The following is a 15,843-nucleotide window of genomic DNA, read 5'->3' on the forward strand; positions in this document are numbered from 1 at the left end:
AGAGAAATTGACCAGGCAAAAATACAAGTGGTGCAAATGCTGGGTTACCTAAGTAACAAACTCAGTTATAATGGAAAGGCTGGGCTTCCTACTCCCATAAACAGTTGCCCACGAGGTTCACTGTGAGTCAGCATTGACTCGATGGCAGTGAGTTGATTTGCTTTACAACATAACTCCCTGCCATGGGGCCAATGCCGACTCATAACAACCCTACAGGACAGGGTAGACCTTCCCCTGTGAGTTGCCGGGACGAACTCTTCAGTGATGTATGCTTCTCAAACAAGAAGAGCAGCCTGTAAAAATCGATGACCACTTCCAAGCAGCACAGATCAACAAGCAGGCTTCCTGGAAACCAGTGTGTCAGCTCTCGGTGGGAGCTGGACTTCCTGGACCACTCGGAGGTGGACCAGTGAAGATGCAGGCACTACCGGCAGCATCCCTGATGACCAAGCCCTTTGTAAAGACTGAGACACTAAGCAGACATGACAAATGCAACTAGGGATCTGGGATTGTATCCTGGCACCAAAAACTTTATGTACTGTGCACTCCATTTCAACTCATGCACTCCATTTACAGCAGAACGCAACATTGCCCCGTTCTGGGACCTCCTCACGGTCACTGTTATGTGTGAGTCCATTGCTGTAGCCACTGTGTCAGTCCATCTCCTCACAGCCATCTCTTTCACTCTGACCTTCCACTTGACCAAGCTTCATGTTCATATTCAGGAACTGTTCTCTCCTAATAGCACATGCAAAGTCCATGAGAGAAGTCTCGCCATTCTTATCTCTAAGGCACATTCTGGCTTTACTCGTTTAAGACAGATTTGTTTACTCTTCGGCAGTCCAGGGTACTTTCAATAGTCTTCGCCAACACCGTAGTACAAATGTATCAATTCTCCAGTCTTCTTTATTCAGTGTCTAACTTTCATGTGCATGTGAGGCTATGGAAAATACCATGGCTTCGATCAGGCCCACCTTAGTCTTCAAAGTGACACCCTTGCCCTTCAATGTGCTGAAGGAGCTTTGTGTAGCAGACTTTGCTAATGCAGTGCATCCTTCGAGCTCTTGACTGCTGCTTCCATAAGCATTGATTGTGGATCTAAGCAAGAGAGAAGCCTTGACAACTTCAACCTTTTCTCCATATACCACGATGTTACCTATTGGTCCAATTGTGAGGATTTGGTTGTTTTACATTGAGTTGTCATCCATACTGAAGGCTGCATCCTTGATCTTCATCAGCAGGTGCTTCAAGTCCTCTTCCCTTTCAGCAAGCAAAGTCGTGTCATCTTCATATCGCAGGTTGTTAATAAGCCTTCCTCCAATCCTAATGCTGCATTCTTTGTATGGTCCAGCTTCTTATATTATGTTCTCAGCATGCACATTGAAAGGATGCATCCGTATCATGCAGTGTTCCCTTGTTCTGTTCATAGAACTACCTCATGGTCCGTGTCCAGGTCCCACATGAACACATGGACTAGTATGTATCATAACAAAGTGTCAATAACATTGAGAAGAAGGGCAATTCTTCTCATCAACACTTGCTGATGAAGATCAAGAATGGCAGCCTTCAGTATGGATTACAACTGAATGTAAAAATACCCAAATCCTCCCAACTGGACCAATAGGTAGCAATGTTATCGATAGTTTTGTCATAATCCACATAGCCGAATGCCTTTGTATAGTCTAGAAAACATAGGCAAACATCTTTTTTGTTTTCCTCTGCTTTTAACCAATATCTAGCTGACATTAGGAATGTTGTCTTGTTTCAAGTCTTCTTTTGAGTCCAGCTTGAATTTCTGGCAGTACCCATTACTGATGGAATCATTGTTGAATGATCTTCAGCAAAATTTTACTTAGATGTGGTGAATGACCTCATTGGGTAACTTCCACTTTCCTGGCTCACCTGTCTTTGGAATGCCTCTGTGTATTCCTCCCATCTTGTTTTGGTGTTTCCTGCATCATTCAATATTTTTCCATCAAATCCTTCATTATAGCAACCTTACGCTTGAGTTTTAATATTTTTAAAAAGCAAAACTTTTTCTCCAGTTCTTTCCCTTTGAGATCATGCTGATTGTGTTCTCTTCTTTTGGTGTTCTACCGCCAGGTCTTTGCGCATCTCATTATATTTCTCATCACCATCTTGGGGTGCACTTGAAAATCGTCCCTTCAGCTGCATTATGTTGAACGGCAAATTTCAGACTTCTTCTCTCATCCATGTTGGTCCTTTACTTAGGTCGTTAGTGTTCAATGTGTCTCAACTGTTCTTGAGATGATCTGTAAGTTCCCAGTGGGATATACCCGAGGTCTTGGTCTTTTTTGATTTGACTTCATTTTAAGCTTCAACTTGAACTTTTATCAGAGCAGTTGACGGTCTGTCCCACAGTTGGCTCCTGGCCTTGTGACCCTGTTGATTTTGAGATTCTCCCTTGTCCCTTTTCACAGTTGTTGGTTTGATTTCTATAGATTCCATCTGGCAAAGTCCACCTGTACAGTTGCTGCTTGTTTTCTAAAAGGATATATCTGTTAGGATAAGTACGGTAAAATATTAGTGCATTCAAGTTGCTGGTTATGTTCTTGTCATTAGTGTTAAAAAAGAAGAAGATTATTTTAAGCATGCAGTGACAGATGAACTGCATTCTTAAGAGATGCAAATCTTATCCGGGGGGCCTCTTTGTTCCGGTAGAGCATATCCAGTATTATGAAAGTTATAAATGGATAACTGTAATCCATTTAAGCATATTCACTTAGCAACAAACTCCATTGAAGCACCTCAGTGCATGTTTTTGCTTTTACGTTACAGCTAGTGTCCTGTCACAGACTCCGTCGTGCTTCGAGGTAGATCTTGAAGTGTTCTTTTGATAGTGACTGCGACACCAGTGCCTGTGGTGAATTTGTCATTTCTGGCATGGTAAACCAAACCCCGGTGGACTGACTCAGAAATGGCCATTGCACTTCCTTTCAGCTCACGACGGCCTAGGATGTCGACATTCAGGTGTTCCATTTCATGGTGGACAGCTTCCAGTTTTCCTCGGGTCATACTTCAGATATTCGTTCCACATTCCGATTGGTAAGGGATGCTTTCAGTGGTTTCTCCTCTCTGTGAGTGAAGCCCTATCAGTAAATGAGGGTCCTGAAAGCTTTCTTCCATCATTAGGGTCCACTGTCCTGGGAGGGGGCGGCTCTTCCCCAGTCATATCTTGAGTGCCTTCCAACCCAAGCAGCCCATCTTCCGCCACTCAGTCTTCCCTGGCAGTGTGTGGGCGCCATTCTTAAAGTGCTCAGTGCCCAGTCCCTCAGACGCGGACAGTTGTATTCCTTCTACACCGTCCCTTCTCCGTCTGGAAGCTCCGGTGGAACCCTGTTCCCCTTGGGTCAGTCTGTTGGTACTTGAGATACGAGTGATCCTTTTCCCAGCATCACAGCAACACAGGAGCTGCAACAGACCAACAGCCAGACGGAGAGTGGTGAGAAGAGCCGGTAGAGGCTGGGGACGCTGTGCCAGACTGTCCTTCGGTTGACAGGATGGCTGCACCGTTGGCTTTCCTTAGTCGTGGCCCTTGATGATCTCAGGCCAGCAGAGGGAAAGCCGTAGGACCGTCTTTTACTCTTCTTTGCCCCCTTTTTGCAAGTCTGCAGTTATTTCCATATAAGAAGGTAGCTGAAGTACTTTTTATTTAGACAAACAGTAAACTCGGCAATGGCTGAGCCTTCAGGAGCACTGAGCACCTTGACTGGGCCCACCCCTTTAGCCACCGGGCCCCAGGTAGACCCCCACCCCTCCGCACACCACATTGTTGTTATTTCCTGGCCACCGGGAAGCTGAGCGGGATAATGAAATGTTTGTGTTTCGGGAAATGCGTGGACCTTTGTAACTGCCACCTCACCTGGAGGAATGAGACATCATCAGTGCGGTTGAAGCCCCCAGTGTGCCTGTGACGCCATGCTCCCTTACGTCAGTTCTCCCCTCCTACCACTGTCACACAGAATGCTGCCACTGGTGCAGGCGTAGGGGCCCAGGTTGTATAGTGCTTACACATGGGCCTGCGATCTGCATGGTTGGCAGTTCAAAACCACCAAACAGGTACCGTGTTGGAAACCCACAGGGGGGTCTCTCTGAGTCAGCATTGACTCAAGGGCAGTGGATTTGGTTCTGTGTATGGCGGCGTAGTCAGTTTTGCATTCAGCCGCTGTCTGTGGGGTTGGAAACCACCAGCCACAGATGGGACACCTGCCCGGGCCTTTTTACCTGTCCCGTAGAGTCGCCGTGAGTTGGAATTAACTCAGTGAGTGGTTGAGTTGTTCATGCTTGGAATTGGGAGTTTGGAGTTCCTGGGTGGCTGCGACCCCAAAGGTAGCAGGTTCAAGTCCACATGGAGATGCCTCAGGAAAAAACCCTGGCGATCTTCCCCAAAATCAGCCACCGAAAACCCAACACCAGCGGCTTCATTCCCAGGCTTTCTTTTCCATTTTCCCAAACTTGGTGTCAATTATGTGCTCCAGTCTCTCATACAGAGCTTCTTTTTTTTTTTTTTCACCTTACCCAAACAGAAAAGGCCAAACCCCCTGCCTCCTCACCAACCTGTGGGACAGAGTAGAGCAGCCCCACAGCGTTCAAAGGCTGTCTGTGTTTGGGAGGCAGACTGTCCCCATTGCCCCCCTAACGTGCTGCAGGTGGGTTTAAACTACTTCCCTTGGGGTTAGCAGCCCAGCCGCCAACCACTGGGCCAGCAGCACACCTTCTCTCTGCTGCGTACGTTTCTGCTGTTGCATATGCAGTGGTCATCCATTCCCCCACTCCCAAGACATATGAAAGCTGTTGGCATTTTGTATTGAGTGGTCGCTTGTCATTTTAAAAGACGCTCTGAGGTCATATATGTCTCTACTCTCACTGGATCCCTGTAACACTGTCACCACTTTGAACTGAACAGCTATGGCCTTCCATTGTCCTAATTCTCCAGGTTGACTGTCTACTGGGATAATGCCCAAACAACAAACAAACAAAACCACACCCACTGCCATCTGCCAGTTCTGGCTCACAGTGACCCCAGTAGAGAGAACATCCCCATTGGATTGCCAAGGCTAGAAACCTCTTTATCATGTGAATTTTGTTCTCTTGATTAAAGACATCAATATGTAAATGAATTCACCACTGTCTGCAGGCAGGTCTTGGGGCACAGTTGGTTGTTATCCCTGTTGCTGTTACTTACGGTGTTGCCTCCTCGGCCCTTTTCTCCATTAGGAAGAGCGATGCAGTGTGAGGTCTGCTCTCTGAAGTGGATGCAAGGCGCATCCACAAAACCGAGAGCGTTTGTTGGAGACAATGTTTTCCATCCTACAATGCACCTGCTTGCGCTTCCAGGGCTTAAGGGGCTGTCCCTTGAGAATGTCTTTGGGAACCCTCACCCTACCTACCGTCCAGCCTTGATCTTGCCCCTTCAGACTTCTTTGTGGACCCCCAAGTCAAAGAACATTGAAAAAGACCACGCTCTTGAGTCCCTCCAGGATGCCCAACATGCCGCTGGACGGCGTAGTTGAAGGGCAGAGAGATGGAATATCCACCATCCATACTCTGTAGGCCTAGGTCAAGGACATGTCAGAATGCAGCAGCTTCCCATTTTGGTGGTTTTGTTTAATACAGACAGATTCCTAAGATTTCATAGCATTGCTTTTTCTCTTACCTTCATATATCTTATTTGACTTCTACAAAGCTTTGCCGGAGCTAAGCAAAGCTAGTGCTATCATCCATGTTTTACAGGTTAGGAAAGTAAGCTGGGGCAGTGGGTTACGGGGTGTCGGTAGACTCACAAAAGATCCCTAAACCTTTCCAGGCAGTCCCGTCCCTGCCCACACGTCACAGCGCGGGCGCTTACAGTGAGCACAAGGGAAATGTTGTCACTGGGCTGGCTGATCATGACTACAGGCGCATAGTGGCCATCTGGCAGTTCTTCATAGTCATTTGGGGGGGACTTTCATCAATGACCGTGGGAGATGAGTAACTCCTATTGGCTGGCCCAGTTTGAAACCACCAGCTGCTTCCCGGGAGAAAGATGTGGCTTTCTACTCCCGTAAATAGTTTCAGCCTCAGAAACTTAACAGGGAAAACTCTACCCTGTCCCATAGGCATCGACTCGGCTGCAGTGAGTGTCAGATGGACTGTCCTCTTGGTGAAAGGTGAAACCAAAGCTTGCTTGGGGTAGATCATGGCAGGTATGTGTTTTGAAGGGAAGACAGTTTTGACCCGTGGAGGTGGAGATGTAAGGCAACCCAGAGTTAAACTAGCCGAGGAGACAGATGGCCCTTTGATAGAGCGTGAGACATAGTGGTGCGGCAATCGTTCACACGGCAAGAAGGAAGCCAAGACAGAAGGCAGAAACTTGTAGGATTAGGATATTATCTCCCCGTCACAAATGCACCTTCACGCTTGAAAATGATAAAAAATTACAATCGATCCCTACAACTGTTCTGTTCATCTTTATTGATCAGGTGCAAGAAAGATAAATCGCAGCCCAAATAAGATTATAGTAAATGTTAGCATCAGCCGGGACCCGGGCTTGATGGCAGGCCATCCATCATCTCCAGCGACGACCTGTCCCGTCTGCCGCCACCCTGGGCCCGCTGTCTAATCACATACCTATCGATTTTATCTGCATCCCAGGAACCTGGATGTGACTGTCATGGGCCAGCACAGATTGTTGAAGACAAAGGGGGTCACAAGGGTGAAGGGGATTTCATTTTCATTTTCTTACCCAGCAACAGTGATGTATTCAAAAATAAACAACCCCCCAGCCACTCGAGTGACACCCAAGGGCTTGGGACGGGAGGGCGGGGGAGTGTTACTGTAGACCATTGTTTTGTGGGATCTGCCAGTGTGCCTTTTGTTCCGCAGGATATTCCATTAGAATGTAAGGGCTCATGGGATTGTTGAGGGTCTCAGCCCCTCAAGATCAGACTGGTTTCAAAGTAGCCAGCCAGAAGGGGTCATGCTTCTTGTTTACTGCCACCTGTTTGCACTGCCTCTGTGCACATTCATTTCACCCTAGAAACGTGTGTTAGCATGTGCAAGCTGTTTTTAACTGTTTATTGCGCATTAAGTGAGCAGGCCGTCATCTTGCATTCCACCCTTCATGTCCACACCCATCCAGCTCGCCCATTGCCCTCCCCTCCGTCTCTTATTGGACATCCTCCCAGGGCTGCCCGACCCCAGTCCCCTCCTCTGCTTGCCCTTCTGACCCTGGTCCTCAGGCAAATGCTGCCCTTTCGATCTCAGAAGCCTGGTGATTCTGATGTGGAGAGAGTTCAGTTCTAGAGCTGAAGGGTGAGGGCCGTAGTTTACTGTCCCACCAGTAACCCTACTCTCTGTTGTGTATTCCTGTTCTACGCTCTTCTCCGACTGTTCAAGACCTCTAATGTGAGCAGTGGTAGTTCTTCTGGTGTCAGGAGAGGACTGTTTAATTTGCTAACATTGGTGGTCGCACAGTTGTGTGGATGGCCACAGTTTGGTGGGTGGTAAATACTGGGATAAATTCCACACCATAAAAAAAATCCCAGGGGGAAGAGATGGGAAGCTGCTATCAGGGGCTCAAGTGGGAAGAGAATGCTTTGAAAGTGAGGATGGTGGCATATGTGCAAAAGTACTGGACACATTGGAGGAATGTATGGATTGTGGTAAGAGATGTAAGAGCCCCCAATAAAAGTATTTAAAAAAGAAGGAGCTAATACCAAGGGCTCAAACAGGAAAAAAAAAAATGTTTTGCAAATGATGATAGCAGCATACGGACAAATGTGCATGAGACAATTGATGTACCGATTGTTATAAGAACTGTAAGAGCCTCCAATAAAATGATTGATATCTAAAAAATCCCTCTTGAGGGAAAAATAGCTTGTAGAAGTGTGCCCCCTTTGATATGCAGTGGAGCAGGAGGCCAATGTGAGTGGGGGCCAGTGTTGGGTCAGCTAGAGCCTTCCAGCAGGTATTTCGGGAACCTTCCCTGCACAATCAGATGACGACGACGTCTAACTCTGAATGTTCATTTAGTTCTCACACCTCTCCGCCAGCCTCTATGCTGTTATTGAAAGGAATTTTCACAAGTGCCTCGGAGCCACTACTGCTTGAGTAGCCAAAAATGAGACTTTGTCTGTTGGGTGAAATAGTTAAGTTGTGCGCACGATGCTGTCTTTCTGGGTCCTGACAGCCCCCTCTCTCTTTCTCTGTCCACAGAGCTCCCAGTTCTACAAAATCACCACAGAGCAGTATCAGAAAGCTGCCGAGGAAGTGGAAGGGAAGTTCAAGTAAGTGTGTCACCGCATCACTGCTGCTCACTGTGTCTGGTGGGGGGCAGTGTAGTCGGGTTGCTTTTGGATGGCTGCTGAACTGCCATGTAATCCTGTGGCATTCTGGGGCGTGGTCTTGGGTGCGAGAAGGAAGCCTTGTTCTTGGCTGTAGTGGAATTTAGATTCAAGGGACGAGTCTTCCAGGAGCGCTTGTTGCAGCTCAGCCTGTTAGCTGGACCAGGGGGAAACGGAAAGCAGTGAGCATGACGTTGTCGTGTGAAGCAGCCTACAAAGTTGGGTGCCCTTGCTGTTGAAGGGGGGGGAGAGTGCTGCCTCCCCAAGTGGAAGCACAAAAACTCGCTCTCCTCTGTAGCCTCAAATGATGGGCTTGCCCACATGTGGGGGTCCCCCCTTTCCCTGTTCTCAGCCGTTCCTGTATCTTCACCTGCACCTTGAATGCATTTACATCTCAGGCTCTGCTTTGCCCTTGATTATGAAGGTGATGTTCAATCGCTGCCTCTCCTAGGCCTTGGGCTGTTCAAACGAATGCTCCACAATTGATGGAGCAGAGTGTCTGTGACCCCCGGCCCGGGGCTTTCCCTCGCTGTCACTCCTCGCATTAGGGAGGAAAACATCATCCAGAATGTTCCTGAGCGTGTAAGCGGCTCCATTGTGTAACCCCTGTGCGTAGCACACGTGCAAATTACCGCAGCAGAAGAAGGTGTTGTGACAGGTTTCGTTGAGAGATTGCATTGGGTTTTGACCTCCTCCTCGGGCGTGTTTATAAGCATTTTATAAAATGATTACACCCTGAGGCGGAGCCATCACTTCCTGCTACAGTGCAAGCTCTGTAGTAATAGATATTAATGGCATTTTGATGTTGATTTTAAAATGCGTGTGTGTTTCTAAGGATGGCTTGAGGTTTATTTGAAGACACAAAAATTCTAGTGTTCCAATGTAAATTTATCCTCCTGGACAGGGGAGAGAGTCCCGTGTGTCCCCCACCCCCCACACCAAGATCTTAATTTAGATACATTTGGACATACACATGAGGTTTTTTTGGAGGGGGGGCGGGGCAGGGCGTTGTTTGTTTTTGTTGTTTTAGTGATTTTTCTATTAAAAGATCATTTTATTTAAGGCTCTTAAAGCTCTTATAACAATTCCACATCAGTGTCTCAAGCATATTTGTACATAGGTTGCCATCGTTGGGTCTAAACATTTACTTTTTATTTGAGCCCTTGGCGTCCTCTTTTTCTTCCTCCCTCCCTCCCTCCGCCCCCCCCTCCTGATGACCCCTTGATAAAGTACAAATTGTTATTATTTACATATGAGTTTCCAAGATGCTCCCCATCTCCTCTCCCTCCCTCCCCACTTCCCTTCCTTCCTTCCTTCCTTCTTCTTCCTTGTTGTAAATCTTACTGTAGTGAGAACTTTGGACTTGGCACGGGTGTAGTTCTCGATTATGAAGTAAAACTCCACTCACCTCCATTGAGTCGGTGCCGACTCAGAGGAACCTACAGGACAGCGTAGAACCTCCCCATGGGCTTCTGAGATGGGAAGTATACGATTAAATAAACCTAAGGCAAATCAAAGAGGAAGGTCAATTCTGGCAAAAATGACCCGTGAGATCTTCCTAAAGGAGATGCTTTCTGTGAGGCCGGAAGAAGACTGCCGGTATTTAGGAGGCGGGGCATTCGGAAGGCAACCGTTGGTGGAATGTTAGCGGGTACCCAGTTTAGCTCTGGTGGGTGGCTAAGGGGGAGCTGGGTAGGATAGAACAGGATGGTAAATAAGGTCAGTCGCCTCTGGGCCCATCAGTTCTTTGTCATCAGGTCTTGATTTATCAGGAACTGCTTGGGTGGTGCCCCACCAAGTGAGTGCCCTGGTTTCTGTGTTCCTGTAGAGCACTGGACACAGGCTGCTAGCTGCTAGTAGTTGGAAAACACCAGATGTTTCGTAGGAGAAAGATGAGGTGTTCTACTCCCGTAAAGAGCTACAGCCTCTGAAACCCAAAGGGGCCGTCACTGTCAGAAATGACTGGATGGCCGCGAGTTTCATTTTGGCACTGTAGATTAGGCATTGGGCTGGTAACCACAAGGTCAGTGGTTCAAGCCCACCTGTTACTCCTTGGGAGAAAAATGAGACTATCTGCTCCCATAAAGATGTATGGTCTCTGAAACCCTAACTCGCATCCTCATGAATTGAAATGTACTCTGGCTGTGGGCTTGTCTTTGGTTTGGGTATTTTTTTCTCCAGCACAGCCAGCGTCTTGCTAGAAGTTGGAAAGAGTTTTGGCCTTGTGGGAGAGGGTCTGCCACCATCCCTGCCACTGACCCTGGGGAGCCCCCAGAGGACTGGAGTGTCTTCCTTGGTCCTGGTGGCCTCTGCAACCAGACCTGGTGGTTTATGCTAATGAGGGGACAGTCATTGTCATGTCCTTCTGGGGCTGGAGACTGAGTTCACCCACTTGGGCACATTCATCATGCCTGCGCAAGGGAGCCCCGGTGAAAACTTGGGACTTTGAACTTCCCTGGTTCAAGTGTCACTCTGTGTTATGGCCGGACGGGGATGTGTGTACGTGTACACACACACACACACACACACACACACACACACACACACACACACGCTAACAAAGGATAACACCTCCTGAAGCCTTGCATCCTGGCTCTGATGCATGCTTCTCTTCCTCTGGCTTGTGAGTCTGAGAGCTTTTACCAAGTGCTTTCCTGAATTACTTCTAAACCATCAAACCCAGGATGGCTTGGGAAGTGCCCTGAACTTGGGAGTTGATGTCAGAGGGAGGCTAGTCTTGGGGACCGGGCCCTTATACCAGGCAGTTGAGCCGATTCCAGGTATAAACAAAAACTGAGGTTATACACACTGGGGAGGACTCGCACTTGAGGGCCAGGTGCTTGGAGAATGGCTTTCTTGGTATCTTCTGCTCTGCTCTGTTTTGTGATATTACCTGACATACTGCTTCCCGACGTGTCGTATTAGGGTTTTCAGTGAGTTCACTAGCTTCACACCCAAGAAGTGATGGTGAACTTGGCTATAGGTGATGGTATGACGCTGGGTGTTCTAGAGAAACAAAACCAGTAATACTCGTATATGTGTAAGAAAGAACTTTATATCAAGGAAGTGGCCCAGCCCAGGCCAGCTCAAGTCCATGGGTCAGATGCTACCTGGAGACCCTTCCAGACTCACGCAGCTGCCAGCCGAGGAAGCGGGAAGGGAAGAGGGTCACAGGCCAGTGGGGACAGTCTTGTGGGTCCTAAGTTGGCACAGGAACATGGCAGCTCCCAGGGCCATCAGTCAGCCATATGGGCTGTGGGCCCCAGAACCAGATGCAGGAGCCAAGCAAGCAGAAAGGAGAAGCGAGGTGAGCGAGAGAGGCCAGGTCTCCACAAACCAAACTCCGTGCCATCGGGTGGATTCCCCGTCCAGGCGGTCCTAGAGGACAGGGTAGAGCTGCCTCTGTGAGCTTCTGAGACTGTAGCTCTTTGGGGGAGTAGAAAGCCTCATCTCTTTCCAGCAGAGCGGCTGAAGGTTTCAAAGGCCAAATGTGTAACTACTAGGCCATGGGGCTCCCCAGGTCTCCACAGCGTCTCTTACATAGAGCCCACAACCCCAAGGAGACGTCACTGGGTAGTATCCTGATTGAGAGGTTGGGCTACACCCTTTCCTTCCCACAGCTGCTTCCAGTTGTCACAAAACCTAGCCATCATAGAAATGCTCCCATCTTTGAGCACTGAGATGTCTTAGTAGAACCCCTATTGCTCCTGAGGAATTCAGCAGTCTGCACTCACCATGACCCTCAGCCTTGTACAAAGCTGCCACTGTGTTCTTGCACAGCAGCATGACCGTGCCGGGCCACACTGGTCCACTGGCTCCTGCCTGTGTGGCCAGCTAGGTCCCACAAGTCTTACCCTGAAGACTCTGAACTTGAACTTGAGCCCAGCAGCCTCCTCTTAGACAACGAGCTCCAGAGGATTTTGATGGCTCTTTGGTTCATTTTCTTTGATAGAAGTGATACTCATCCGACTACAGGGGATGGGCACTCTTTAAATTGCTATTCAGGGGCAGTATTGTGCACCTGGTGAGGGGTCATTGAAAATGGAAAGCTAAGTGCCGCATAGGCTGCACAACCCACCAAAGCACTGCCGTCAAGTCAATGCCGACTCAGAGCAACCCTATAGGACAGGGTAGAACTCCTGTGGGTTTCCGAGGCTGTCACTCTGTACGACATTAGAGCCAGTTGCCCTCAGTGGGTTCAGTCACAGATGGGTACCCCCTGTGGCATGCACCATGGGTTCTGAATGCACCCAGCTTTGAAGAAGACAGGAAGGGCCTTTCTCCACAGCCGTTGTGCCTATTCTGATTCATGGCAGCCATACGGGACCTGGGAGCCGCCCCATGGAGCATGCAAGGCTGTCGTCTTCAATCAGTAGCCTGAGGGGTTGTTGGGTAAACAGAGGGCACTAACTGCTGCACCCCCAGGGCACCGAGCATCGGGCTTGGCGTTCATTGGAGAAGAGCAAGCAGGAAATAGAATGTTAAGACAAAGAGTTTTTTAAAAACAACAAACTATAAAGTTGTACTGTGATGTATGATAATTGCTTCCCTAATAAATATTTTAAAATAGCATCGCATACTGTTATTTCAATGGGAATTAAGGGAATCTAGATCGAGAATTTGTGGTGGTGTTTATGCCCCTGCAAGAACTTTCTTTCCTCACAATAGCTATAAAATTTTAGCTATAAAACTTCCGTCACTAAGGAAGAAAAAAACAAAAACGAAATCACTCTGTGGGGGGATGGGGGGGCGGGGGGCAGCATCTTTAGCATCTAGCTGTTATTCAAGAGAAATTGCTTTGCTTTTCCCAAGCCAACTGACATCATCATTAGCAGCTCCCCCTGTCACTTCATCACCCACCGCTGATACTTGTAAGGCATAGCTACAGCCTTTTACTTACGACTGGTTAGTTCCTAGCCCTGTGGTGCCGGTTCCACATTGCATAGCTCCGCTTAATGGAAATCATGTTTCCTGACTAATCGTCCCCTTTCTAGTCTCCCCAGGGTTGCACACTTATCTTGTCGCTGGCTCCTAGAAGGTACTCTCAAACCTCTGGAACTTCCTCCACGAGTAAAGTCTTTGTCATTAATAGAGGGGCTCTAAGCCGTGCATACCTGAGTGTTTATGTTCATGAGCAGACTCTTGTTGGGTGGGAAATAGACATGCCAGAGGGGCCGGGCAAGTGATACTAGCCTCCACAGAGGACGACGGCTGGAGGTGTGGTTCACCGCACAGGCAGTGATTCAGTCCATGAGGGTGCCATGGCAATCGCCGGACACTGGAGCTCAGCTGAGCTTCCTGGTTGGTGAACGGCTTAGCTTTTGGAACTTTGGGATGTGACCTGGCACTGGTGGCTAGGATCAGAAAGAAGCACCACATTCGCAGAGGGTGTCAGAGAGGACACACAGGGACACATGATGTACCTACAGGTAATTCCTTCAATAACAACAGAGAGTATGTTTGAAGGATGTCACGCTTAATGTGCTTTTAGCACAGGTCCGACGTTAAGTAAATACTCAATAAATGTTAGCTTTGATACAAGCATTCAATCCTGTTCCAGCTAGAAAATAACAGTTTTTTCTGCAAACAAAATCAAGATGATGTCAAGCCCTCAAATAGAACCTTAGGGTGAGCTCTTACCCTCAGGGAGCTCACTGTCTAGCTCGAGGAAAGAGGAGCATCTATAAAGGATGCAGCTGAGCAGGCCAGCCTGAACCTGGTCCGCATGCGCACAGCGGACTTCTCAGCTCTTGGGTCTGTATCCTTTGGATTGCAGCGAGCCTGTAGAAAGTCCGTTAGCAATGCACACCGACTGCTGACTGAAAACCTGGGAATTTGAGCCTACTCAGAGGTGTCTGAAACCCGCCTGTTGATCTGCTGCTGGGAGAATCCACCTTTGGAAGCCCCGGCACACACCGAGTCACCGGCCAGTCAGTGTCAGCTCAAACACAACCTGATAGAGGGTGCCCAAGGCTGTAGCTCTTAACCAGCGGTTCTTAACCTGTGGGTTGCGACCCCTTTGGGGGTGAACGACCCTTTCACCGAGGTCGCCTGATACTCAACAGTAGCAATATTGCAGTGAAGTAGCAACGAAAATAATTTTATGGTTGCGGGGGAGGTCACCACAACTGTATGAAACTATGAAAACCGAGGAACTGTATGAAAGGGTCGCGGCATAAGGAAGGTGGAGAACCACTCCGGTTAAGACTTAACTGCAGCAGACTGCCTTGCCTTTCGCCCAAGGAGAGGCTGTGGGGTTTGAACCAACAACCTTGGCAGTTAGTATTCAAACACACGCCCACTATGGCCCCTGCAGTAGTACAAAAAAATGTTTCAAGGAGGAGTTACACACACATGAACTGTTCCTTAAAATATAAAAGACGAATACCAAGGAAATGGTGAAGGGAGTGTCAGACAAATTTAAAATGTGTTATACCCTATTTCCCCCAAAATAAGACAGTGTCTTATATTAATTTTTGCTCCCAAAGATGTGCTAGGCCTTATTTTCAGGGGATATCTTATTTTTCCATGAAGAAGAATACGGTACACATTTATTGTTGAACAACAAAAAAGGAAATGTTTTACCTGTATGCGGTATGGTAGTAGTTGTCATCACAAACCACCATAACCAGACAAACTGAATCCTGCAGTATCAAGAATTTCTTGTTACTACAATTATTTCCATGTACATTAATCTATGGTACATTTACTCATAATCTATGGTATGTTTATTCGCACTTCCTGTCAGCTCCGGCTCCGCTGCGGCCAACAGTGTCCAGAGTTACCTTAGCTTCGGAAGGGGGTGTGGGTTATTATCAGGGAGGCCTTATGTTCGGGGAGGTCTTATTTTGGGGGGATGCCTTATATTTCAGCGAGAGGCAAAACTGCAAGTAGGTCTTATTTTCAGGGAATCTCTTACTTTTGGGGAAACATGGTAAGCAATAGAGACAATGAAATGGCAAGCAAATTAAATGTATTTACAAGAAATTGACATCTGCACCACAGTTGCCCTATAGATAATAATAAAGTGCTTCGTTGCTACCTTCTGTGGCTGGATATGTGTGTGTGTGTGTAATGACAGATCTGTTGGAGATGATTACTTTTTTTGGAATAGTTGTTATAGCTATAACTTTTCAATGTTTCACCATCCGTGTCTTTGAACTCCAAGCACTTACTTCTAAAGGAGGTGGGGATTCTATGAAATCGGGCCTGAGTGCTGTAATACTCCTTTGTGTGCCTGATTTGAAGCAGGGCTCTCTCCCTTTTATCCTCGAATGAAGTTGTTGAAACTGACTTAGAAAGTTAGGTTCCTGAAAGAAGCTTGGGATGATCTTTCTAAGGTATTAAAAGATTAGTTGCCCTGTAGAAGTAGTTTAGGTGATTTTTTGACAGTCTAAGGAATTCTATGCAAAACTCTAAGAGATAAAGTGGGTTTGGGTAAGTATTACTCTGGATTCAAAGGTTTTCTTGAACACAAAGCCCTCTAACTTTAAAATGC

General features: G+C 47.7%; 1 protein-coding gene across 1 annotated transcript in view; it reads left to right on the forward strand.

Annotated features, from left to right (window-relative positions):
* CHCHD3 (coiled-coil-helix-coiled-coil-helix domain containing 3) overlaps positions 1-15,843 on the forward strand; it is a 287,909-nt gene that overhangs the window by 221,203 nt on the left and 50,863 nt on the right. Inside the window, exon 7 of the mRNA XM_045288924.1 lies at positions 8,218-8,288. Within this exon, the coding sequence (XP_045144859.1) occupies positions 8,218-8,288 (71 nt within the window). The remainder of the gene's footprint in view (positions 1-8,217; positions 8,289-15,843) is intronic.

This window comes from Echinops telfairi, unplaced genomic scaffold, assembly GCF_000313985.2.
Source record: "Echinops telfairi isolate 266 unplaced genomic scaffold, ASM31398v2 ScPeMD7_23;HRSCAF=83, whole genome shotgun sequence".
NCBI classification, from domain to species: Eukaryota; Metazoa; Chordata; class Mammalia; order Afrosoricida; family Tenrecidae; genus Echinops; species Echinops telfairi.